We start from the raw sequence: 27,822 nt of genomic DNA on the forward strand, positions 1-27,822 counted from the left end.
GCACCTGCAAATCCGCCAGTAAAAGAAGCTTGATTAAAATGCGCTTTCCTTTAAGAGCTCCATCAGCGCTGCATCCCACAGTGAGAAAATAGCTTTTTTCTCCCATACAAACAAGTTGTCAAGGACGTTTTATCTGCCTGACACAGGTGGCGGGGGCTGGCTAACCGACAGGTGCGCCGCGCATTAGCCTGTCAATCTAAAAAATTAACTTGGAAATGAAAACAAAAAAAAAAAAAAAAAAAGAGCCGCCACCAAAATCATGCACATCCCAGCGAAAAGTCGAGCTGGAGGGAAGTTTTGAATCTTGATTGCTCGGGCTTCACTTTTGTCGTTACTTTGTTAAAGTTGACTGGAGGCTAAAGAGACCATCTGGCTGAGTTATTGATTCTCAAACAACTCCGCCGAGAGCCTCTAAATCTCAAAAACCTTAAAATTAGACTTTAACAAGAAGAAAAATGCGTGTTTTATATTTTCCAACCCTCCAGCTCCTTGAATTATTGAACACATGCATGGAGGCTGTGGTCTCGTCACCTTCCTACGCTGCAAAGGACAGTTGGGTGGCGATACCTAGACCTCACTGTGTGCAGACTCCAACACCATGTCAGCCTGCAGGTTAATGACTCATCAGCAGGTTTGTTCAGCTCCAGTTATGCACAGCACATGTCAAGTTGGCACAAGTCCGTTGAATTTCAGTAGAAAGCCTTTTGTTAAACCTGAATTTTGCCTGAAACGGATCTTCATTCCTTCGGTTTCTTCAAACCGATTTGAGGAAAATTCACATTAAGCACAAAAGGCACAAGAATGAAACCGACAGTCATATTTAATAAATAACTGAATAAGTGCTTAGATGAGATTTACTGAAAATAACAACCCTTAAGCAGGTATCAGCCAAATTTAAATTAAGTTTATATTTTTGTGTTAATATCAGTTTAATTAAAAGTCATGGCAAATATAAGAAACAATTATACTTCAATTAATGAGATTCATGTGTGAAAATATAGTTGTAATGAGTTAGAACTGTTTTTAAATAAAAAAAAATATTGTATAAAAATAATTTCCTAAACAAATACAACAAGGTTTAGCTTGAGTTTCTTGGAGTTAAGTTTTAGAAAAATATACAGAGAAGATTGTGCTGTTTTCATTTCCATAATGCTTTATATATAAAAAATGAAGGTAAAAACAACTTATGCTTCCACCAACATTTTTTCAGTCTGCACATTGACAGGAATATAAATATTGTTTATCTATTTCTGTGAGTTGTTTCTTTGTTTCATTTTCCATTTGTTTTTTCAGCAATGTGTGGTTTTGACTTTTGGATGGAAAGGTTAAAAACGACTAAGATAAATATCTGTTCTTTTCTCATCATGAATTTCATGTGTTCATTAGTGGTAAGCATAAAAAAAAAATCATAATTAACACAAATACATGGTTGAAAACATCAGCTTGTGTAATAAATCTATTTAATATGTTTCCTTTTGTGAACAGTTATTGGAGTAGACGAACTTTGATAAAATATTCAAATTTATTAAATATGACTGCATAAAGGGATTTATTCTGCACCAGCATAAAGACAAAACTGCACTGCCCCAGTCAGTTTGAATCAAAAGCGCTGAACTATGCCGCTTCAGATCATCCAAAGCCATTTTTGAGCTGCTCTGCAATTTGATGGGGCGCCACGCTGGAGCTGAGCCTCTGAACTGTGCATTAGGAGGAGAGGCTGGCTGTTCTCGCTTTAACTTGACAGGGTTACTATGGGAACCGGCAACGTGCTTTTAAGGCTTGTAAGGCACCCTTTGGGAAATTCAGTGCTCCTGGCCATGTAACAGTATAGAACAACACTTGGAGCTTGTTTCCAGCCAGCTTATTACTTCAGAGGGTACAAAAAGACGACCAGGTGCTGTGTGATGTTTAATATTCAGGACAGGTTTCGCAGTGAATGTAATTCCAGATATCAAGGATGGAGCTTTTCTTTTTTCTTTTGTGGAAATAAAAGCAGCCTTCAGACTGTCAGACTGAAAATATGACATGCTGAAACATAAGAAATGATATATTAAAATGACACTAAATCATGCAGATTCAATTGTGGAGGCCACACCCCTTTTTGGGATACTTCCAAAAAGAGGTGTGGCCTAGATTAAAGTTATGTCCCCGAGTGCGTGCCTGTCTTAAACTTGTGAATGTGAGTAAAAATGATTATAACAGCATTTTATTTGCTAATTTAGGAACTTCGTGTAGCTAAAGTTTATGTAGTAATAACTGCATATCATTGGGTCTGCAGCACATCTGTCCATTTTGGCTCCTGTCTCTTTAAAAGCCACACCATTTGGGTGCAGCCTGATTCCGACAGAGTGCATTTGTTGCTCAGTATTTGTTTGACAACAAGTCAAACAAGCCTCTGGCAACAATTATGCAAATCTTCCACTGATTTTATAAAGTTAAGGACAACAAGCCTCAACAAGTAGCTCTGAAGAAATGTCTTTTGTTGTTTTGTACTTTGAAGAAACCTAAAGGTTGCAGGAAAAGGGATCCTAATGCATCATTTCATGGTTCCTAATTATGTGCAATTCACTACCTGAGATTATTCATCACAGAAAGTTGCCACTGTCGTTTCCTCCTGCTAAGAACAAGGAGTGATTTCACAGATTCATTATTCCTTTTGTTTCACCTGCTGCTTAAGAAATCTGCAAGCCTTTAAATGGTTGCAAACCTAAAACACGTCGTTTTTTTTTTTAAAACTAGACAAACTGAAACTGAGCACACTCCAATCATGTACCCACGCATTGTTCACTTTGCTCACACAATAAAAATTATGCAGACAAATGAGGAGGATAAACAAAGACTACTGGGACCGCAGCATTGTGGTTTGTTAATTTAAGCGATCAATGAAAAAAGGAGAAATGGAAAATTACTTTGGTGCATTTGCTTTGCGCAGTTCTTTATGCTAAACACCCGATGCAAGCTGGTCCACAGTGATTTAGAGTTTCTAAAGGTTCTTTAAGAGCTTCTGAGATATATATTATTACACTCTGCAAACAATGTTGCCACATCCTGTGAAAAATGTTTTGTTTTTATTCCTGAGCCTTATTGCTGCAAGAGAAACAAGACATGGAAGGAGAGGATGCAGAAGCAAATGCCACTGTAAGGAACAGCTGTTCATTTCACACCAAGCACAGCAATTCCAGAGACACGAGTTAACATGCAAAGCAATGCAAGTTAGAACACGCCAGATTCCCTGAAACCAAGCAGCTTATAGAGAGAGAGAGAGAGAAAAGTCCTTCCAGTCCAACCAGACCAAAACTGAAACAGTCCCCCAGAGCCACGCACACAGCTGCTACCAATCAGAGGAAGATCCCCTCATCTTTAGGATGTATAGCGGGATCTGGTTTGTAATGGATAGCAGAGGCTTTGTCGGTCTCCTAAGGGTTAGAACCACGAGGAACCACAGAGTCTGTGTGCCTGCAATTATGTGGAAGGGTAGAAAACCGAATCAGTTTTGCTCAGCATTTTGTTTTCCCCCCAGAAGAGACAAAAGAAGCAGAAGAGGCACGAGCAGTTTGAGCAAGTTATGATCAATACAGTGCCCTCACCTAAAACCCCCCAATTTCCTGTGGGTTTATTCTGGGCGCTGATAATAGACCTGTGTTCGTTTGCTCCCCCACGTGTTTGGATGTGTGATGGGAGTTGTTCTAACAAGCTGTGTGGAACTCTGATACTCAGACACCGAGACGCACAGATGATTTGTGACAATCAACTGGTCTGTTCATGTGTGCAGCTGCAATGCCTTGCAGAAGTATTCCTGCGTCTCGATGTTTTTCTCGCCCGTTTTGCCACCGCAGACCACAGTGTATTTTGAGGGGATTTCTTTTAATAGATCAACACAAAGTAGTGCGTAATTAAAGAAAACCTGGTTTTCATTTACCGTTGCACAAACAAAAATCTGTTAAGTGTGGCTTGCATTAGTATTTACTCCTTTTAACCCCTCTGCTCCCCAATTAGATTTATATCAAGACTTTGAGTGGGCCATTGTCAGACATTACATGCTTTGATGAATGCTTCTGTTAGTTGTAACAGAAACCTCTGTCCCAGCGTCTGCAGCAGCTTTTCTGCCTTTGTCTCGACCGTTCTTCACATCCCTTCTGACCAACGTTCTGGTCGTTCCCACAGCAAGGCGCCGCCGCCGCCGCCAACGTTTTCCTTGATGTGGGCTGTTCAGTTATTGGCAGAGCTCGCTCTCTGATGCAAATAAGAGTTTTGCATGTGGGCCAAAAAGTTTAACTCTGTTCTTAACCTCACCAGATAACCTTCTTCTACCAGACTTCAAACAGAACTCAAAGGCTATAAATCTGTGAGATCTGTGGAGTAATAAACTATTGTTCTAATAAAGGTAGCATTAGTTTTCCAAAAACCTAATTTTGTCACAGAAAAGCTGCATTTTGGCATCAAATTAATCAAATTAAGGAAGTGGTGTGTTTAAGGCTGGGTCATGCAGTTCGGCCCTCTACTTTAGGTAAAACAAAATGTGATATGGCCCTAAAGTTACAGTAACTCGATTCAAAATGTCACATAAAATGATTTTTAATTGTACAGTACAAGCAGATTTGAAAGAAGCAGGATGATTAAAATTAAAATAATAAACTTTATTTTTTGAGTATATTTGTTGTAGCATTAAGAAAATGTGAGCAAAAAGTGAGGGACTGGCATTGTTAGCTCAGTGATAGAAGGTTAAGAATAATATATTTACTTATGGCTGTTTTTTATTTTGATAATTATAAAGTAAATTGTAGAAGTGATGTCATACTTTTTGACAAAAAGAAAGTACCAGTTTGTTTATTTGTCAGCTCAGTTCAATTAATTTATTTAATGAGGAGGAAAAATGTTTGTGCATAATTTGCAGTTTTGCATTGTTACCATTCAGTTTGCCTATATTTTCAGAAATATTAGATTTTTATGCTACTTGAAAACTAAAGTGGACTTCTGATGACCACAGTGGCTCCCGGTTCATTTGAGTTTGGAACCTCTGGTTTAGGTGCATCAGAGTGAATAAAAATGTTTATTTTGAAAACATTCAAGGGGTGTGAATACTTTTGTAAACCACTGTGTGGTTGTCTGATGGATACTGTATTGATCAAGCCATGCCGGAGTTACCGAAGAGACAGAGAGAGCGGAAACGGGAGCCGTGTTTTCTCCTACCGGTGATGTTGACGTCCACGACTCCGGTGCGCGTCCCGATGCTGTTGATGGCGACACAGACGTAGGTTCCGGCCAGGTCGTAGGTCACGGGCCCCTTGAAGAACAGGGTGTTGTTTTTGATCTCCACGTTGCTGGGTAGTGAGCCGTTCAGACTGTCGAAAAGAATAAAGTAAAAAAAAAAAGAGGCAATGATGCAGACCACATAAAAAGAGGGAATTACTCCAAGCCACAAAAAGAAACACACAGAGAAAAAAATATCTTCAAGACGTAAAAAAAAAAATGTGGAGTGGTGAACAACCCTGCATGTGGGGGTGAGTTAAATACCAGGAATATTTGACAGCGCTGTATTTCAGATGTCATCCATCAAGTCCTAACAAAATTATGAGGACAGGGAATCCCACCAGGTCCTAACAGGTAAGATATAGCTGATGCTGGAGGACAGGCTGTTCCGGCGTGAGGAATACAAAACAGACAGGAAAGGAAAAGAGGGGGTCTGCTTTCTCATCTGCAGCCCAGCTCACATGGCTGAACTTAAAACTCAAGGGAGCTGTCGGAAGAGGCAGCTGATCAAGCGATAAATACAGACTCCACCAAATGCCGGGCTTTTATTGAAGACTGCCCGTTCCTCCTGCCTAAAGGTGTTTGCCTTTATGGTTCACTATCTCTGCTGCGCTCAGACTCGCCCGTGTCCTTTTGATCAGGCCAGCCCACTTTAAGGTCACAGATCATGAGCGCGGGAACCCGTCCACTCTATTATCCGGGCCGACTTTTCACAGCGCCCGCAGGCTCAAAAGAGGTTTCCACTTTCAGGACAATTAGTCGTTTCCCGTCGCCTTCCACCCGATCGGCTCCATCGGCTGCCCTGAATGGACTCGGCTTAAGAAGAGCTACAATTGCGATAGCGCTGAATAGTTCTCCAGCCTGACTGTGGTGACAATGAGGACGGCGGCTGCAAAGACACACTGTCATCGCTCCCGGGTCACAGGGAGAGAGAGAGAGACTCCGAGAGGCGCTGCTGTGCGAGGACATTAAAAACAATATGGCGCTCCATTTACTGAAGTGAGAGAAAAACAGGATGAGATTACAGAGAGAAAACAAAATTAGGCCTCATGCTAACAATGGTCACAAATCAGGCACTTGAGCTGTGCTTTCAACGAGGCTCTTAAATGACAGGGCAGGGAGCGTAATTAACGTATCGCTACAGGAAATACAACAAGATCCAGATCAGGACGGTTTAAAATGAGGCCAAAAACGAGTTCCTTCACCTGTTTCATGCTGAAAACCTTAGACACATTCTGACACAACTGTAAAGTTCCCCGTTCTCTGTTTTACCTTCTTAAAAGCTAATTAGTGCAGTTTACTAGAAATATATATATTTTTTATATTTTGTTTGGATGGATGGATGGATGGATGGATGGATGGAGAAACGAAAGGATGGAAGGATAATGGCTAGAAGGACATATGAATGAACCAATAAAAACATGTTGAATGGTTGGACAGCGGGATGGAAAGTTGAATGGATGGATGAAGAAAAGGATGTATGTATTTATGAGATGATGTGGATGATGGATGGATGATGGATTGGTAAATGGATGGATGGAATATCAATAAAAATGGTTGGACGGATGGATGAATGAAAAGATAGGTGGAAAAATGCATGGATGGATGGAATGAGGAAGAAAGGGACAGAAAGATGGATGGATGGATTGATGGACCAATGAAAATGGCTGGATGGATGAAGAGAGGGATGGATGGATGGATAAACAAGAATGGGAATAAAACTGGAATACTATAAATACAAAGTTCAGACTTTACCCGACTGTGTGGGACCTTTGTGGTTCGAATGTACTTCTGAGCACAAAGCAATAGAAAAATCTGAGCTTGAGAAGATTTTCCATTGGTCACCTTAGTGAGGCAATTGCAGCGGGACGGCAAACAACCCTCAATACAGTATGTCACGATTCAATAATCAGTTAACTTGTGAACCTCCATCAAATGCTGAGTTCTGCAAAGCTCAATTGATTTGCTGTAGAAATGAAAGGCTTGCAAACTGCGATTCACCACTAGTTCTGCCATGACCAGCAATGCCTGCATGAGTGAATGCGTGTGTGTGTGCGTGTGCGTGCGTGTGTGTGTGACTGAGTGTGTGGGCATGAATGGAGCCTGAGGGGCTGCAAAATAAAAGACTAACAAACAGCTTGAGAGCGATACAGATTCTTTGATGACTGGCTGGGCTCCTCATGTATGCAGTGTCTGTGTACAGATGTTGGTGTGAGGAGGCTGCAGCAGCCTCACATCTCTGTGTCAGTACAAACTGCATCATTATTTTAGGTGGAAAAACTGAGGGAAAATATACTCTGTAATTAAAGGTAGAAGTCCTTTACATGGAGCGTTGCCTCGTTCTCTCACAGAATTTGGGCTCCTATCAGTAGGAGTGTCACGGTACACCTAGCTAACGACATGAAGCGACACACCGGGTCCTTCAAAGCAAAACGGCAAAAGATTTTGGCGATATTTGTGGGAAGACAAAACCTAATGAAGTCCAGTTGTTTCAGATTTCACACTAGAGAGGATAAAATTCAAACTGTTTGCACTGTTACAAAGCTATAAAGGGGATGCTACGCTTAGCTACGTTAGCAGCTAACAGTTAGGCCATGGGTAATATCCTAACAATGCATATATTTATACCTTCTTTTATTGTTCTACTGAACACCAGAAAACAGTGGGGGCTTTTTAATCGATAATTTAGCTGGATTTAGCTGATAAACAGTCCTAATTAGCTAAATCTGTCAACACAACAAGGCAACTCAAGAGCTACTTCCTTTCTTACTTCAAAATAAAAGTCTCAAACAAAGCAACAACATGGTGCAAGTGTCCATCTCTAAATAGAATCAAAAGAACAAATCCTAACTCATCCTTTATCCCTTTGAGTCCTAAGTTTCAAATCTCCACCTGGATATTTTTGATTATTTTAATTGTATGAAGTTCTTTAAATGTCCAGTGAATAAATATATATTTCCCATTTATCCATAACAACTGGAACTTTCAGTATCCAGAAGTTATTTTCGCAATTTACTATTTATCTATTAAGAGTTCCCCTCGTATTAATTTCACTTCCTGCTACGGCGGGAGTGAAATTACCGTAATAACCTGATATTGGATGGAAAGCGCAGCATCTCCCCTTTCAGAAACCGTTGTAATTTTTCAGACAGCGCAAAGTGTTGCGGAGTTACGGCTCTGCAAATCTGACTGTGTCACGCTGACACGTTCGGTCTAGGCAGGTTAACTTGTGTATAAAACCATCCTAATGATTTTATACACAACAGAAAAATGCAGAAGTTACATAAAAATCTGCTGACTGGAAGTTTATTCTTTAGCTTCGCTCACATTTGTTGTCCTCCTCTCGTGTGAACTCTGGATTAAATAAATTGTAGTTAAATTCAGAAGCAGAATACCAGCCTGTGGAAAAACACAGAGCACTCGTAACATCACTTTGAAAGCTGAATTAGGATTTCTGTTTTCCAACAAAGCAAATCTTAAAAGACGCTAAGAAGTACATATTTTAAATCTGACACGTCCATTAAATCTTTTGATGCAAATCGAGGGACAATTGTGGCATTTGGGTTGCAGTGCTGCTTGTGGTTGTAAAGAGGCCAACTGTGAGGATATCCAAAAAGCAAAAGCATTGAGTTCTTCATCTGAGATTCTGCAAAGTATCAAGGAAAAGCTATAAAAAGCACATATTAATAAGCCAAGTTGAGTCGATCTGCCAAACCTACTGCCACGAGACGAGTTGCAAAATAATCTCAAATGTCTTTGTGGGCAGGAGGAAAGCCAGGGGCCTCAAAATACTGTTCAGAAAGGACAGAAATAAGTGAGGTATTTATTGGGCTTGATAACAATCTGAGGACTTCATGGCATCTGTTGAGAGAAAAGTTTAATCTAACTCAATATCTCTATAGTCTGAACCTAAGTTAAAAAGGTTTGCACGGACTTTAAGTGGGAAAAAATGGTTGTTTGGCAAACAAGAGCCTCTAAAGATGCATTGGTGGGTCACCAAATTCTTCATTCACTTACAACTGCCTAAACAAAGGGATCTTAAAAGCCTTTGTGGCCTCCATGAAAGCAGAACTGGCTGTACTTTTTCAAACAAGCTGAGGTTTGAATATCCCTTTAAAAGACTATTAAGTATCTGTGAATTTCAGCCACTGCTACTGGCGACTGAAGAAATTAACAAACAGTTGTCTTATTGTGGCCTTTAATCAACATGACTAATAGAATCTCATTTTCAGAACAGAGATAAGCAAGCCAGCTAATTAGAGCCGAGTTTGAAGTAATCACACTGTGAAATGCATTAATAACAAAATACAGATTTCTTGATTCATGCAGGGCTTTGTCTTTGAGAAACCGAAAATGCCTTTAAGGATGCGGCGGGGTTTTCTTGTCTGCTGGAAAATAGCTTTTTAATGAAAGGGGAAGGGAAAAAAAGAGAAAATTATAAAGTCTGAAATCTTATCACACAAGTAATTTAGGTGTAAGTGATAATAATGAACTCTTGAGCCTCATTTTCTCATCTTGTGCCCACTTAGAAAACTAAAGGACGCCCTAAGAAGAAAACATTTTCAAAACAAACGATAAAGTTCAAACAGAACAGATCTTTCCGCCCGCTAACCATTATTCTCAGCTGCAAGAGCTGCGTGTATTTTAAGGTTCAGAAAAAAAATTATGAGGGAAAAAATATCTGCAGATGGTAAAAATAACAACTGCAACTGGGGCAGTAATGAAAGAAACTCAAATCTACAACTGGAAGTCTGGCGAAAACGTGAGTATTTGTAGCAGTGGTAATTAGATTTGGCTACACCTTCTTCCTGTTGGACGCGTTTATGATGCCGTCCTGCTCCATCGTCCCCTCGCAGCCTGGCGCTGACCTCCACAGCCGAGCCCAGGGGAACCTTCACAACAGATTTGGCTTCTCGTTTTCTGTGCGGCAATGGCCGTCCTCTCCGATCCGTCAGCCCTGTGCCCTCGTCTTTCCAGATCACATCTCCTCCTCCTACTCTTCCCTTCCCATCTCCCCTTGCTTCAGATAAATAAAAAAATGCATCAGCTTGCTTTCTTATTTTGTGCGTACATCTGGGTTTCTTCTCTGAAAGATGTATGAATGCACAAGAAGAAAAAGTGTCGGGCGGGCGGGGGGGGAAATCTGTATGTCTTATTAAAATCTCATTGTTGCTGGAGGAATAGATACAATGAGGCCACAATGGTCTATTAATTCACCTCCGATCCAGGAATGCTCACCCTCACCCTCATGAAGCAATTAAAGGAAATATCGCAACGTTCATCTCTCGGTTTCGACACATAATGAGGGAATATAAAAATCTAAGTAAATTCATTTTAAAATCCAGCTCTAATTAGTTTTATTTTTACGTTACGTATCGATTAGCTTGATTAACACAAGCCACAGTAAAGACATCATTTCATTTACAATTTCAATGCTTCCTTTCTTTTTGTAAGATGGAAACAACAAACTTAATGACGCACAAAATCATTGGAGTTGCAATTGATTCATCTTCATAAAGCAATTAAAGGAAACATTGCAACATTGATCTCTCGGTTTCAAAACGTAATGTGGGAATATAAAGATCAAAATGCATTAATTTTAAAATCCAACTCAAAGTTGTTGTTTTTTTTGCTGTAACATATTAATTAGCTTGATTAACACAGCTAAGCTTTTTTTTTTTAGGATGGAAACAACTTCAATGAACAAGTTGGGATTTATTGTAACTTTACCCTAAAAGACACACAAATTTAAACATACAAGCTCAGAACCCAGGCTGATATTTGCAAAAAATATAATTTAGCTGTTTGCAGGAACTGAAAGCTTTTTTTTCCCTAGTCATCCATAAGCTTTGGGAAGAAATCTGGCAGGAGATCTGGCCACTTTTCTTGGCAGAATTGGGTAGAGCTCATTTAAATCACTTTGGTTTCCTGGCACAGGGAGAGCTTTTAAATCATATCCATAAACTGAAACTGTTGTTTGTTTGTGATTATAATAACCTGTTGCAGCAACAAGTTGTGTTCACTTTCACAAGCCAAAGATTAAAGGGTTTTTTAAACTATTTAGTTAATTATTTACTCAACTCTTGGGGATAATAAATCACCATCTCAGTTCATACTGATGTTAGTAAGTTTTGTTTCTGCTTCTTCAGGTTTACATACAAGCTTTTGCATTTAGTTAAAATGTTTCTGGTCCTTTTAACCGACTTCCTGACCTCTAAAAGTGACAATTTGGGTCAGAAAAGTCCTGTTTGGTGTTCTAATGGAAAATGATACCAGGCCTGAATCAAACATGTTTTTTAGAGTGGAAAAAACAGGCAACATTTCGCCCTGAAAATATTGCTAGTTCAAGAAACCAAGAAGTCTAAGGGTGTTTTTGAATCGATTAGAGACCATTTGTTACTTTTTCAGCCGGCACGGTTCTCTTTGTCACTCCACTGTGTGAAACAAACCAAACTGTTTGAAAAACCTGTTCCCCTCCTCGCCTGTGGTGGCGCTGCACCAAGAACCACCGAAGGGAACGACAAAAAAAAAATCACTGAAGAAGACAGGAGTGCAACTTCCTTCTTCAAGAAATGTTATAACAAAAGGAGCTGCGTCAGATTCAAGAGGTTGATTGCAGACATTTCTTGCCTAGAATCACTTTGATTTGATCACTAGATTTGGTTGTATTTACCCAGAATGCCCTGCGCTGTAGTCTGCTTCCTGCTTTTGGAGCAATCTTAGGTCTAATTAACCTTCGCATATGCATTTGAACCTCACCAGAGTTTACTCAAACTGAACGGAGACCTGGTTTTTAGGCGGACCAGAGTTCAGAGTTCGATTGAGCTTTCACACCTCCCTAAAAGAACCGGACTTTCTAGGCAAATGAACTACAGTTTGACTAAAGCGGACTAAGCAGAGCTGGTTGAACGCACCCTAAACTTCTGCTCAGAAGAGTTGTCAAATGTCAAGCCACAAGTTTGCGTAATAATCCTGTTCATGTTTTGCTAAATGACATATTTCCCAAATAAGTTGAAACGTGTGCACTCAACATTTATCTAGAAATAACTGATGCTGTATTGTTGTTATTATTTATTATTTCAGATTAAAAAGCATTGATGGTCCAAAATCAACATCTGCTCTCACCCAGTCATGCTCCAATGGTGAGAATGTCTAAATTTACCTGCATTGTTTGCATACCTTTCGGATTATATTTCCTACTTATCAGTTCTGGAATCTCATTCTGAGAGGTTATTCTGAATTTCACCCTCGTCTGTACCTTTTCTTCCTTTAGTATTCGCTCTGATCATCACCGAATCAGAAATACTGATCTCAGCTGGTATGATGGTTTAATCTACGACTTCTCGGCTTCAGTAGTCGAGGACGAGCCGCTGCCTCCATACCCTGCTGAGAACACAACCGCGGCAACAATAACGCTCTCTCACCTGCATGCTGGCCCAAAGACTTAAAAGCAAAAGAAGCAAACATAAAGTATAAAGTGTGCACCGTTTGCATTTATCTCTCAGTATCTGTGACCGGCAGGTAGATAGGGGGGTGTTGTCGCTGTAATAGGCCCATTGTACTCTGCCTGGGGTTTTATCTTCATTACACGTTTTACAACAAAACACGAGGCTGCTGCTTCTATCTCGGATGATTGGTTTCTCGTGTATAAAAATGTCGGGAAAGTGCGTTTTAGCTCAGCTCTGTGAAATGACCCTCCTGTGCCTCAGCAACACCTCGGCAACAAGATGTTGTTTCCCCCCACAAATCTAAGGAGAGAGAAACAGCGCGCAGTCACGCTACATCTTGTTTTCGGAGCCTTTAAGGGCTTCGGTGACGGGTTTGAGTCAGACTCACAGTTTCCACTGGTAGATCGTCACAGGGGGGTTGGCGTCGGCCCTGCAGGTCAGCTGAACATTCTGACGGTTCAGGTACCAGTTTCCATCAAACCCTTCAATCTTCACCTCGGGTTCATCTGCAAGGAAGGCACAGTGATGTCAGCTCAACGCCTCCAGAACGTGATAATAAAACGTTGTGTCACTGCTGCAACCCTGCTGAATCGCAATAAAACTTCTTTATGGTTCCGACCAAATGATACGCTATGTTAAAAGACATATAACCGTTTTTTTTTTTCATTTTCTGGCATTTAATCAGACTAAACTTTTCCTGCTTTAAGACAGTTATGATCATTCAAACAATATTCATTTGCTTAATGTGAGATTAATGACAGAGAAACCAGATTGGTGAAGACACACAATTGTTTTGGTGACATTTCTGTTGTTTCCTCCTGATTCTTTCCATGATGTCACACAAGAAAGCAGCGCTGCCTCTAAATACACCCACAGGTGTGTTTCCAGTTAACTGCAATGGTAATCTTAGGCGAATTAATCAGAAGCACACAAAATCACAAGATCAACTGTGCCTAAAGGCAAAGTAATCCCAGGCATGCTGCTGGTAACTGACCAGAAACAGGAAAAGCTCAGCCTGAATTGATGTCAGACATTAATTGGAAAAAAGTTTGGCGTCTTTTCATACAGTGCATGTAAACAACTGAAATAGGATCGTGTCAAGTTTGCTAAAAGAATGAAATCTTCCAATCATAATAGCAGAAAAGTTCAGGAAACTGTCAGCGCCAGACTGATGACAAGCCTGGTGTTTCAGTCTAGATTCTTCCCTGCATGAATGTTTAATCTACCAGTTTTGACTTGAAATATAAAACATTTCAGCTTGTTTGCCGTGCACTTCAGAAGCTGCAGCGACGTAAACTTTTGGTTGGGAGAAAAGCGCAAAACTTCCTTACACTGCACGTTGAGCACCACGCTGTCTGTGATCCTCTCGCCCCGGTACGTCACGATGCAGGTGAGCTTCTGTTTGTGCGTCTCGCGGCTCGGGACCACCACGTAGCTGCTCCGCACCGTCACCGTGCCGTTCGGGTTGCGGGTCTCCTGCAAGGTGGCTTCGCCCTTCAACAATGTGCTCCACTTGATGGTGCTCGGAGGCTTCCCGTTGGCCGAAGTGCAGGTGGCGACGGTCATGTTGCGCTTCTTACCCCTGGCCACGATCGTCGGGCTCGTTAGGGTCATCCGAGTCATCGGTCGAGCTGAATGAGAGGGAAACAAATGACACGACCGCCATGTTGGAAGATAAGATACAGACTAACTGATGACTGGTCTTGGTGGACTGGTAGATTTGGCATCGCTACAAGGACTGAGAAAGGACTACAAAACTTTTTTTTTTTTTGTGAAAGCATACATGTTTAATACCACTTGGATCCAAAGGATGCAAATATTATAAGTTTGATCTGTTTTTAATTCACAAAATCAACTAAATTTCTATTTGACTAGCTGTTAGCCTTTGACCTCACCAATTTTTTTTCATTTAAAAAATAACAATAAAAGACTTTGGACTGAAAGTAAATGCAATGAAATACACTTTAAAGAAAACTACTTTCCTGAAAAAGTAAAGGTGTATATTCTCTTAGCAGTTGTGCTAACCTCTCATAATTAGCAGGGTTAGCAGGTCAATTAGCCAGGTAAAATTGTTAGCATTTTAAGGTATAGACACCTTGTCGACCTATTTTGTCTTCATTGACAAAAACTAATCTGTAGCATACAGCGTGACATCTGTAATACAAATACAGTGGACCTGCACCCATTAGAGGTTCAGTATTCACAATTTACATGTTTTTCTGTAGACCATAACTCTAGATTATTTGCAAAAACTCTGCTTCTTTGTGGAAATATCAATATATTCTAAATAAATGCAGGTTGGGAAGCTGAAACAGCTACACACATTTCTACTTGACACGTTGTTGGCTGGCATTTGTTGTTTGAACTATTAAAATAAGTAGTTATGAACATTTTAAGAGAGGGTCTCAATCATTTGCTGATTTTAGCTATTCACAGGCAGCTGTGGTCTCTGACCCTCACAAATACCAGGAGTCCGCTAGCAGTTAATAAACTTTCATGGCAGGGAGGTTACGGGAAAATTAGTTTTAATTTGGGTAATCATAGTACTTAACGAGGAATAACAATAGGGTTAGCATTAGCACATCTAGGCTTCACATAGCTGTAACTCTGATCAGTGGATCTTTATTAAACAATCTCAGTGAGGAAGAAGAGTGACTACTTCATCTACAATCAAGTATGAAGTAGATGAAACTAAAGGGCTGGGATGAAAATAGTGTTAAATCCAGCCTCTTTCCCTCCTCAAAGGCAAAGGAGTTGTCAAAGCTAGATTTGCCTACCCAAATGCACAGTCATCCAATTTCAGTCCTTTGTGGGTTGCCAATTAGCAATCTACTTTCGGCACATCAAAAGGCAGGCTGGAGTTTAAGCGAATGCATAACTGAAAGCGAGCAACGAAGAAGCCCCTTTGAACACTGATGGTTGGTTATCTGCATGCAGGTTCCTGACGGTTACGACGCAGCCTGAAGAGTCCTGGGGAGGCAGAGCGGCGTAAAATGTGAACTAAGAGCTGACAAGAAGCGCTCAGGCAACAGGGACTACTCAAGTCAAGTGTTTTTTCTCCTTTTTACTGGGATTCAATAGAAAACACACCAGCACTTCATTACTAATTAACTCTCTAATCTGAGTTAGCCAACAACCTTTTCAAAACTGCTTCTTTTCAAGATAAGCTTCATCTCCAGCGCTGCTTTTTCCTTGCTGGACGGGACAGTTCAAACCAAATTACACTCTCTGAAGTGGCCTTATTGATTCCTGTCCCACCTTTCATTTTTAGTGACTATTCTCTGCTGCGGTTTCCTGTTTTATAATCTGGTTTCGGTGTTAATGTGCCGATCATCACATTAGAAGTGTGACTTTCACAACAAGTACAGTGAGTTCTGCAGAGGAATGAGGGCCTTGCAGACCGACTGGGTCATAGGCAGCTGGAAATTTGTTTCAAATGCTCTGGCCTTCACTGTACATAACACAGTTACAGTACTTCATGATTTGCTACAACTTTTCCACATTTTGTCTTGTAGTAACAAGAATTTTCAATGTATTCTCTTGAGGTTTTATGGGACAAACCAAAACAAAGTAGACAATTTCAGATCAGACAAATACTGTTAACAACCATCTAAAGGTTTCACAATAAATCCCTATTTACTGTGTAATTCAACTATGACCTCTATTTAATATCTTCTGGAGACAATTGGTTGCCTGTATATATCCTTTTTTGAATAAAGAAAATTAAAATTAAGGTTTTTTCTTCTCAGTAATGTACCACATTGTGTTGATCTGACATAAATTCTCATTACATTTCATTAGTTCCCTTCAACGTTTCTTTTATGCACTTTATGGAGTATCGCAGTAGAAGCTGTTGATGGAAACAGCAAAAATAATAATAATAAAGAACTCCTTTAGGTGGTTGTAGCCTTTTCCAAGAATGAGTTAATGTGCAAAAAGTGTTTGCCAAATAAACTTTCCCATGTGCTGGTGGGTCTGTGGCTTACCAGAGGCACAAAACTCAGAGAGATTTCAAAGTCCAAACCTCCAGAACGAAGGGGAGAACTCTCTCCATTTTTCTGAGATGAGTGATCCGTGCTAGTTTGCAACCTCTGCATCTTATTTATTATTGCAATGCGATGAAATTACGCTCTGCTTCGTCTGGTTGACTCCCTCTGAACCAGCAGATAGAAACGCGCCACATTCATATTTTCTTTGCAAAATTTCAAAAGTTTGCTTAAAATTTGCCTGACATTTGGGTGGAAACATAGTTACTGGTGGTTATTTTACAAAATGTGAGAAAGTTCAATGGGTGGGAAAATTTCTGAGATGCCAAAACAGTGGAGGAGCATCTGGTAAAATATAATCAGACTTCCTTTAAGGCAGAGATTTCTGTAAAGGAAATCTCTGGATTTGACACTATTATCTGATTCAGAAAAATGTGTTCAGTTTCTGTCTTAAGTCAAACAGAAACCTCATTTGTTTACAGATTTCAGATCACCTCAGATAAGCAAAAAAAAAAAAACGTTTGAAGAAGTACCTTCTTAACTGATGTTGAGATGTTTAACCTGTTTCATTTCCTGGATTAAAACGTCTGATTCAGAATTACAGTTGCACAATTATGTTCTGGTAAATCTGCATTTGTTCAACAACTTGTCAAAGCTTGTAGTAGCAGTCAGGCTGCGGTTTGAATGCGTTTCCTTTTTCCAAATGTATTCCATCAGATTCAAGGAGTTAGGTTTTTTTTGGTGATGATTTTCTTGTCTAAATTTGAGAGATTAACGCTGGAAGAGATCACTGAACTCTCAGCAAATTAAGAAAATGTGAATTTAACCAAAGCAAACAGTCATAGAGAAAACATCTACATCAATTAGCCAACTCAGGCAAAGAGAAAATAAACAACACATCCCCTCTGAACTAAGTTTAGCTAAGGGGCAAAGAGTTAGCAATATTCTTTGCTTATTCACCTTATTATTGTGCGTTATTGATGTCTTTCCTTGAGCAAAAAAAATGCTCTCGATCCTTTTAAACAGGTCTTTTTTTTAATAAAGAAACCTATCTTTGAACAGAAAACACTTTATTCAGAACCACTTTTTTAATTCAGCAACTATTTCTATGGAAGTTAACACCAGATGAGGCCTTGGTTGAAGAAAAAGAACCGACTGAAACAAAAACAGTGGCTGCAGTTGGATTCAATTCAAAATCAAGCCGACTGGCGATGGGGCTCTTAATGCCTCCTTACCGAACACGGTGAGGTTGACCATGTTCTCCCTGTTGCCCGCCGGAAACGTGGTGTACTCGCAGATGTAGGCCGCCTCGTCGGACAGCTGCAGGTTGGAGAACACGATGGTGGTGTCCTCCATCTGGTGGCGCTGGAGAGCGGCCGCCTGCTTGAAGCCCACCCGCTCCTTGAAGGGCGACAGGATGGACACGCCCAGGGTGGGGTTGGCGGTGGCGACGTTCTGCTTGGTGCCGTTGGACAGCTTCTGCCAGGTGACCTGGGAGATCTTCACCGGCGGATTGCTGTTGACGAAGATGCAGCGCAGTTCCACTTGTGTGCCCACAAAGCCGGACTTAGTGGAGTCCATCTGTACGCTCTGTCCATGTACGGCTGCACAAAGAGAGAGGAAGAAAGAGAGGAGAGAGAAAAAAATTAATTACGATTAACAAGAGTCCAAGGCCAAGCACCAGCTCTTCAGTCAATAGCAAGTACATGCACTGAAAGTCAAAGAGTCAATTCAGCCTCCTGGAAACTACATCCACAGTCCACCTCGTGGATTCAACCACACACTCCTCTGTGCCAGATATATCTATTCCCTATACCTGTGTGAAAAAAAGTTGGGGACATGCTATTATCATAATGGGCACATCCATACAGCCTCGTCTTTGTCTGCGAGGCTCCTGCTTCTGATGAGATGGGCGGGTCGAGCAAGAACCAATGCATCGCTAATGAACAAGTACAAGGGCAGGGAGTTGGAGCCAAGTCATCGAGCGCCGCGCTCCCCTCCATCCCGCCCAGCAACGCGCCGGGTAGCCCATTGTAATTTTAATTACTTTTTACACACAAATACCTCAATGATTGCCTGGAGCTCCTATTAAAAGACACAATGTGGAGTCCGTGCAAAACAATGAGAAGGCACGCATTAGCTACAATAAAAACTCCACAATCACACACCTCTTCCTTTCTGGGTTTGCCCAAAGGGAGGTTGGTAGCAAAAAGGAAAACAATCAGTTAGCGAGGATGGATGATTAACCTCATCTGTTCTTCAGAGTTTATTGCACGCGGTTCCCGCTCTGCCTTTGTTGGGACCCTTGCTTTTAAAAAATGTGTAGAAATAAAAATGTAATAGCGTAGGTTTTTATTACAGCAGAAACGTTTTGGGAAATTAAATCCTTAATTTGAGTGTATTTATTAAGTGGCGGGTGGGGAATATTAATTGAATAATTGTTATTCTTCTATTGGCACCTGCAACAATTATTGCAATGCAATAAATACAACTGAAGCCTTTGTTGTTCTATGTAAATGTTTCAGGACACAGAGGTCAATTTCTCTTGGCGAACCTTAAAAATATGAAAGACATGAAAGCTTTCCGTTCAAATACAGCAAACGCAGTCTGATCTTCGAAAGTGAGGAAATACAAGAACATCCTAAAATAACTGGAGATGAAATAAAAATGAATGAAAACTTAAGGTTATTGTGCCAACGGGAAGAGTTATCAGGATGATAAGAGTGAAAATCTCCAAACCTCAGAAAACTGCAGGTTTTCTTTAAAGAAAGATGATTTATTTTATGTATCAGGGTGTTTATTCAACAAATACTAAACCAAACGATCTTAAAGCTGCTCTTGCATTGTTTTTTATGTTTGTGGTAATTAAATTAATACTAGCTCAATTAATCAGAATATAGGTCGAGCTTAACTGTCAAGAATTCAACATGCAAAAATGAGCAAACCTTCATCAGTGCAGAAGGAGCGTCTGCATAGCATAACATGAAGATAAATGCCATTATTGGGTTATTGCTGTAACATTTACAAAGCATATAAGTTTCATAGATTTTCTAGGAAATTTTCTCCTGGAGTCTAGTTTAGTAGAAAATTCAACTGCATACACTGCAAAAACTAGATGTGTTAAAAAATGGTGTGTATTAAAACAGTACAGTGATGTATAGATAGATACATATAGGTTAGATAAAGTAAGTTTACTGTGTGTGATTAGGGAAAGAAAAAGGCTCAACAGCAGACTTTTTGTTGGCACTAAAGGACTTTATTCAACAAACGCTGAACAGGAAGAAGAAGGGCAGAGAGAGAAGGGGAAGACGTGACTGGGAATCGAACCCAGGACTGTTTGTACATGGTGCATCTCCTCTACGACTTCTGTCCTTGCTATTATAAATGGAAACCAAATATCTTGGATTTCAGTCATTAATAAGGCAAAAGAAGCTGTTTAGAGTGACTTCCTCTGCTGTTTATATTGTGGATCATTTTAAATCTGGACTCTGTAGTGAGTGAAATCAGAGCAGATGAGCCATTAGACGGCCTTTGCCTCTTGTTGCCTTCAACACGTCTTTGTTTTCCCAGGCTCTGATTTACGTCCCTTTCCAGGTGAGCTCTGGTGATGTCCCATTTCCTCATCCGCAGCCCCCGGCCCGGCTTGTATTTACAGCCATCCGCAGCTATAATTATCTCCTATGGATAGACAAGGACCCACAGGAAGACAGGCTGGGATTTTCTCTGTTAATCACCATGGCCTCATAAAGCCACGAGTCGTGAACCGAGAGAAAATATGTCTGGGAGTGACAGAGCCGAGGCCCGAACACACAGGCCGCAAACAGAGTGGCTCTTTAACAGGGAGCAACGGCGCCGCAGTGATGGATAATCGCTACCTCCTGTTTCCACAGGGTGGGGGGATTTTAAATGTATATAAAAGAGATCCATTGCTCTAAAACAATATCCGGTTTTGTCAATCTGAGAAGAATACAAAGGAAAGCGGAGGAAACTATCTCAAGTAGACGCAGCAGTTGTTATGTTAAGATTTCGACTTGTAAAAACCGCAGGTAGTCAGCCGAAGGACATCAAGGGACAACGTAGCCTGGAAAGAGAGGAAATGATGCAGACTCTGGGTGGAAAACTATTAAGATAAACAGAGTTGTTTTTTTTTTTACCGTCTTTCACAGTGGGCGTATAACCCTCATGGTGATTTGAGCGCTGGAGAGCAGCGCATTATGAGAGAGAGGCAATTTCAATCTATTGTTATATGCTTTCAGTCAAACCCAGCCTATGCAGCCGACTTCAAATCATATAAAACAAACTGACAACCTTTTGAAGTTGCTGAGCACACATCATCTTTCATTTCCGTCTGAACACATCAGAAAAGGGCTTCTGATGACAGATTGATTCACTAATACAGTTTGACAGAAAGGACTGGCAACCTTGTCATGTGTACCTTAAGAACCACCTGTGTCCTCATGCAGCCCAAGGCAATGCTTTACTCCCATTTGATCACGGCTTAGATTACCAGTTACGGCAACTACAGTGTGATATTTTCCGAAACAGCAAACACAATTTACTTTTGGGCGACACTAGTTAAAGTTTAATCTTAAGTCGGAGCGAAGCGGGGGAGCTGTAAAAACCCATAAGTGTGTGCCGGGTCTTATCTAAGCCGCTTCGCTGAGAAAACAATAACGGCACACAAAACCCGCAGCTCCTCCCTCCTCGTTCTGCCGGTCCTTCGTTTGGGTCTGATGCCACCATCTTACACTGCTGTAAAAATTGTTTTTGACACTATTGCATATTTTAGATAAAACAAACGCAAGACAGAGAGATAAGACCACAACTGTCCACAAATCGGAGGTGCCAGTTAAAATATTCCAAACACCCAATATACCTTAATAAGCGTTAATACACACAGTGGAAACAGTCTTAGTGCTACAAAAGCTACTATCCACAGTCTTTGTTTGGGGTGCAGCCAATTAAGCCTGTTGCAATAGGTAATAAATCAATTAATCGCATGATAAATTAAAACGAGCTCGTTTGTTTTTCTCATGTCTTTCTTCCTTCCAAACACTGGATGACAAAAAGCTTCAGTTTGGTGCTCTGGTCTCAAATGTCCCCTTTTTTTGAAGCACAGTTTTGTTTACAGAGACTTTGTTTACTTATTTAGGTTATTTAAAATGTATTCCAGTGTTAAATGTTTGTTATAAATCCAAGTTGACTGATCTTTGAGATGCTTTACTTGAAAATAGTCTCAAAACAATAATATTAACGCCAACGGAAACGTTTTTCACCCATCGGAGAAGATTTTATGAGGGATCAATAATTTTTGGGGAATTACTGACAAATATTAATGTATTTGTTTCTTATTCAAAGCATATTCTATAGCTTTTCATTTTGTTTATTCATTTGATTTGTTTTACAGGTAGAACAGTAATCGAGTCTGGGTGCAGTGGGATCAATCAGGGGGATGATTACTTTTTTATTTTTTTAAATAGTGCAAAGTGTTTTTTTGGATTAATAAATAAAATCATCTTTTGAATACTATTTTGCATTAATTTAGGCTTTTTTCTAGTATTAAAATATTTCCGATTGATTCTGATTCCACAAGTGTGGTCAGAAAACGCCAAAACAGAGGATCTGTGCAAAGGCACAAAATAAAACAATGAGATCATACAAATGGAAACCAAACAAAGGAGAACAAATGCAACCAGCCACACGGTCCAAAACCCTTTAATCAAAGTCTAGGGACGCCCATTGAGACCCTGCTTCGAGAACCATGTCCTCCTCGGCCAATAACTTAGTAGAACTGTAATTACAGACTGCATTACGCCATTTCAAACCCATAAAAGAGCACATGCAAACCATGCAAGAGGTATTAATGTGATAGATTTCAGGAGGCTTGTAGGAACCAGTGGTGCAGAAAGAGAGGTGGAGCACACCAAGAGGGAGATAGGCAAAGTAGCAGAGATGCAAACCTGCAGAAAGGGAGAGTGGAACAAAGAGAAAGGTGGAGCTTTTGGGAGATTTGTAGGTGCGCTGCGGGTCTGAGCCTGGATGGCATTATCATTTGTGGAGCTGGAGCTTTGTTCTTGCACTGACAAGAGGGTGACTGGGGGGACAGTCATGCTCTAATACACCTGAGGCAACTCTCTGTCTGGCTAAAGAGTTGCCAGACAGAGAGCGAGTGAGGCAAGTAGAGAGAAAAGGAAGGCTATTTCTGAAAAGAAAAGCAACAGGACAAACAAACGGAGGTAAAAGTATGGCGGAAATTGAAACAAAAAAAAGACTCGATTCACACCAGGTGAGCTGACTTGGATCAGAGGGGACATTAGGGGGCACTATTAAAACAGCTGCTGTGCCGTCTGGCCCTGCACTGATAGCAACAGACTCCAAAGGCCTCGGCACAGCGCTGTGCACAAAACGGCTGAACTGTAATAAAGCCTGGCTTGTCAGGCAGAGAGGAAAGCATGTGCTTTGTGTTGTTTGCATATGGCACTTTGGGACCTAACAGCTTTCAGCTTTCTTACGGCATGTGGACAGCGTCCAGGAAAATACAGAGCAGCAACGCGGCTTCCACTGGAACGGGTCCCGATCACTAAAACCGCAAAAGCTAGATTGTACTGAAATTAGCCACTTTCAGATATTTTATGAGACTGCTGGGAAAAGAAAGATGAATAATAAAACAACATTGATTTCTCCCCGTAACAAATCAAAATGAAAGTGCAATCACATTAACATTTCATATCTGCATTTTGTTTCTACTGCTGTGAAAACAAAAACATGAAACTCGTTTATTTCAGTCTGTGCTGTTTCCAATCACAGCAGCGTAAAACTCTAAGCTGAAAACCGAAATCTGAGGAAGCCTCCTTCCCACAAATTTGGGATCTCATGGAACAACTCATGTGTAACCCAGTAAGGGTGGATTATACTACAATATTAAGGTGTATTGGAGTATCTAAAATTATCAACAGGATTGTTTTGAATGCTGCCTGCTGCACATTTATTGACTGTCATGCAAAGATACATTTAAAAATGTTTGTTTTCCACCTTTGCCAGTTTGGAAAACCATTTCCTATCAGCTGGTTGCCATTTTCTCCCTACCAATTACTGCGTCAGTCCCAACTAAAATAACTCAGAACCATTTCCTGATTGTATATTTTATTTGTTTGAGTTACATAATTACATTTCAGTATGATTCACTGTGAGTAGAATAAAAAATACCATCAAATTCTTGGTTGTCAAAACAAATAAGAAGTACGTTTCTCTCATCGTCTGAAAAGTAGCTTTGTGACTCAAACATCCACCAGCGAGAAGTTATGGAGAGTTGTTGGGTTTATTCAAGGGTCATCATCTTTCATATATTTTCTATTCTTTATGGGTAAAAATTGTGTGTATTTGTGGTTGAAAGATTAGCCTCACTGTGGTTAGCGCTTTAGCTTTTTTTGCTAACTTTGAAACGTTTAGCGCTCTTAGCTTCTCCCTAATATTTCCATATTAATTTAAAAGCACTAACTTACTCGTTGTTTCTGTTTTGAAGCCTGTTTACCCATTGATTCCACAACGATAATCCAAGTTTCAGAAAGATTTCCCTATGAATGACTTCCAACTGGAGGAAGGGGAAGATTAAACAAGGAGCTATCATCGGTGTCTTCTTTTTAAAGCCCCGCCGCACATGTTAGGCACTCTAAAAGGCAGTGAGGCATCATGAGGCATCTCCAGGAAACTTCAAAACCTCAAGAATGTGTAAAGTTATGGCAATAAACCGCATTTTGTTTAGACCTTAATGTCTTTTTCCCCCCGACAGTTTCAGGGGGAGGAGACGAAAACGTGTTTCACTTTTCAGTGGATGGAGCACTAAGCTCCCACTTCCTGATACCAGGAAGAGTTTCTGCGTCCTAATCTTCCACGCTGCAAAAAAAGAAAACATCTTGCAAAGTGTAACTTTAAGGCATAATCCCCTCATCATCATCTGTCAAGCTTTGGTTACTTCATTGTTACTTAAGTTGGGTGTTGAAAGATAAAACGTGGCCTGAGTCTGTGGGGATAATGACTGTTTAATGTAGTCACAGTTCCCACAGCGATGGCACAGGCCTCTGTTCCCCCCATTCATGACCACACATGAGATGCTTATGGGTACGAGGTGAGGAGGCGGGGAGGGGGTCCAAATTCACTGTTTCATACACAAAACCTCTCATTAGTCGCTTGTTTATACCCCTGATGGAACCATTTGAATGTCCTTTTGTTCTTGTTTGTTGCAGTAATTTAGAGCTCATCCTGTGGCATTGTGTTTACATTATATATGGCAATAAAAAAAGAAAAAAAAAAGATTTTCATAACACTTTGTCCAATAAATTACTCTTTAGTGTTGCTGAAGGTTATTTAATTGAAGTTCAAGCTTTCGCTGTCCTCGCAGGAGCTCCCATATCCTGCTTTTAATGGCGGTGGCTGTTCAGTTTTTTTTGTGCGGAACGTAATGTGGCAGAGAATTTGTTTTAATCTACACTCAGTCACTATTAGACGGCGCTTGGGCCAGGCCTCTTTGGGTAAATAACAGTGTACCTGCCAAAGCAGCTCTCTTTACCCTCTGTCTCTCTGAGCAAACATTCAAATGCAGCGGCAAGCGAAACCTCGCCGGAACAGATGGTTAGTAGACCTGCTCCTAATTTCCCACTATCTGGTTCAAATTCGAAATGCTATTTTGTACAACACGCCCGTTCGCTGCGGACAATGTAACATCTGCTCCGCTGTAAACATTAATGATTATCTGGAATATTTATTACGTTAGGCAACCTCCCAATCTGGGAAGGCTCCATGAAAAGCGGCTGTGAATTTCATTGAGTTGATGGCAATGGCTTAATTTCACAGAGCGACAAAAACGTAAGAGATTGAACAGTAGTACAGCGTTTTCTCTTTTATTCCCCCTTCCTCCTTCCCACATGGGAACTATAAAATTACAACTTTCAGGTTGGCAGCGATTCCCACCCAATGTCACAGCATCTGCTGTTTCTGAGGCAACACGAGGTTCAGAGCACAAGTCCACACACATTTTGCCCCTGGAGCCAGTGTTCAGGTGTTTGAAATGTCAGGGGGATTGCATTAGTTTCCCTGCAAGAGAGCTTTTCATCTTAGTTCAGCAAGATAATGATTCATCCTCAAATTAAACACACTCAATACCCCCACTGTTCGGATCCTGAGAACCAAATCGAGCTGACAAAGTGGAGTTCATTACGCCCGCTTTCGGGAACCACTTATTTGCCTTTCTGAATCTACTATGTCTTGTATTTACCAGTAAATCAAAAGAAAGTCACATTAATGAGATGAGACGATACACAATGTCACGTTCACAAGGAACGACACCGGACAAATTTTTCAGTTTCATAAATACAGTAAAAGTTTCACTAATCACAAACTATTTGAAGGATCTTTAATGATTGAAACCCACACTAACAACGCTTAAAGCTGAATATTTTAACAGTTAAAACATGAAGTATAACTCAATACCCACTAATGCGCAGAACTGGAACTATATTAGCGCTACAGCAGCAGCTAGCATGTGCAGTTTTTCTTATCTGCACATGTAGGAGTTCAGCCAATCGAAACAAAGCAAAACTGACAATCTTCACTGATTGGCTGCTTTACAAACGCCAGCCAATAGTGGCTCAAGTAGCTTTACACATATATTCCAGCTTCCCGAGCTGCTTTTTCTTTCAAATGTTTTTAATACGTCCACCTATGGGCAAACTGTCCAAGAATACCGAACCGCAAACAGACGGGGGTCCACTTTATATTCCAGAGGTGGCAGAAAACTTCAGACTTTCTCATGAGAAGCCAAGAGATAAGTCATTAAAGTTAAGTTCTTTCTTTTAAGAGAATTGGAAATAGACTGGAAAAAGGTGAATTTCTTGTGGTTTTATCAGGGGTTTTTGATATTTTATAAGTCAAACCGTCCAAACAGGGTAAGAATTTGAATCAGCTGAGCTTCCCTGTAATGTAGCTTATAGCCAATTCCTCAAAGGGAACATGCATCTAAGTGACTTACTGGAATTATTACCATTTTAATATCATGATCTGGTGAACTGGCATGTTTTTACACTTCAAATGTTTTTGTTATTCTAACCTAATGAAAAAACACCCTAGAAGGAATCAAGCATTTTTAGTTGTCTTTGAATGGGGCAATGACAAATAGAGTAGGGCAAAAAAAAAAAAAGGCTTTTGCCCTACAGAGACACAGAGAGAGAGGGAAGCAGGGAGGGAGAAATGCCTCATATTGAGTGTAAACACAGCATCAGCAGGCTCTGACCCTCCTCCATCGCCCTGCAGCTTAACTAAACAAGGCCACCATAGTTTCGGTTCTACGACACAAAATAAACAAGGCTGACGTTACCTGACCAAACGGAGAGATGACATCACCCGCTGATACCCGAGAGCAAGCAAATGTCAGTAAACAGAGATCTGGGTATGAGTGAAAGGCAGGGATAGTCCCCCACCTGGCCAATGAGTGACTGTAATCCTTACGGTTGTGTATGTGTGTGTGTGTGTGACTGAAAATCAGAGGGAAAAAGCCAGAAACTGAACCAGGTGATGTGAGCTGAAGGAATAAAACGTCGGTGCGGCGTGAGAGCAATAACGGCCATGTAATAACACGTTTTATCAGACCGATCCAGAGCCAAAACACCAGGGAGCACTTACACAGATGAGACGATTAGTCAACAAAGCATCACGGCCGCCGAATGGGTTCAACGCACACGTTGATGTGCGCTGGTTATTTTTCAATAATGCAAAAGTTTCCCCGGGCTTTCAAACGGGGAGCGTCTGCAGGATGTCTTAATAGCAAAGGGACCGATCAATAAATAAAAAATAAAAAGACGAGGGCCACAGGCGCTCATCGCTGTGATGCATTATGGCTCCAGACAGGACGAACCCTGTTGGCAGCAGGTGAAGGCGCGGAGTGGCGAGGAGTTAACGGGCGGGGTTACATAAATATGATGCAGAGGATTTTCGGGGGGAGTTAAGGAGGAGGAGTTAGCAGCGAGAGTGGCACACGGAGGGTCAGCTGTGGAGAGCAGATTACAGCACTCAGGATATTAAAGTAGAGGAGAGACGTTGCTGCAGGCAACAAACCTCCTGTGGATGTTTCTGTATTAGCACAGGGT

At 40.8% G+C, this 27,822-nt stretch overlaps 1 protein-coding gene across 2 annotated transcripts in view; it reads right to left on the reverse strand.

Moving 5' to 3' along the window:
• Positions 1–27,822, reverse strand: part of nectin1b (nectin cell adhesion molecule 1b) — a 110,924-nt gene that overhangs the window by 18,703 nt on the left and 64,399 nt on the right. For both annotated transcript variants that reach the window (XM_014982723.2, XM_014982724.2), the window contains exons 2-5: positions 17,920–18,288; positions 14,030–14,329; positions 13,087–13,204; positions 5,191–5,342 (exon numbers count right to left, since the gene is read on the reverse strand). In XM_014982723.2, coding sequence (XP_014838209.2) covers positions 5,191–5,342; positions 13,087–13,204; positions 14,030–14,329; positions 17,920–18,288 — 939 coding nt within the window. The remainder of the gene's footprint in view (positions 1–5,190; positions 5,343–13,086; positions 13,205–14,029; positions 14,330–17,919; positions 18,289–27,822) is intronic.

Source organism: Poecilia mexicana, unplaced genomic scaffold (genome assembly GCF_051168715.1).
Source record: "Poecilia mexicana isolate PSO_F unplaced genomic scaffold, ASM5116871v1 scaffold_13, whole genome shotgun sequence".
NCBI lineage: Eukaryota > Metazoa > Chordata > Actinopteri > Cyprinodontiformes > Poeciliidae > Poecilia > Poecilia mexicana.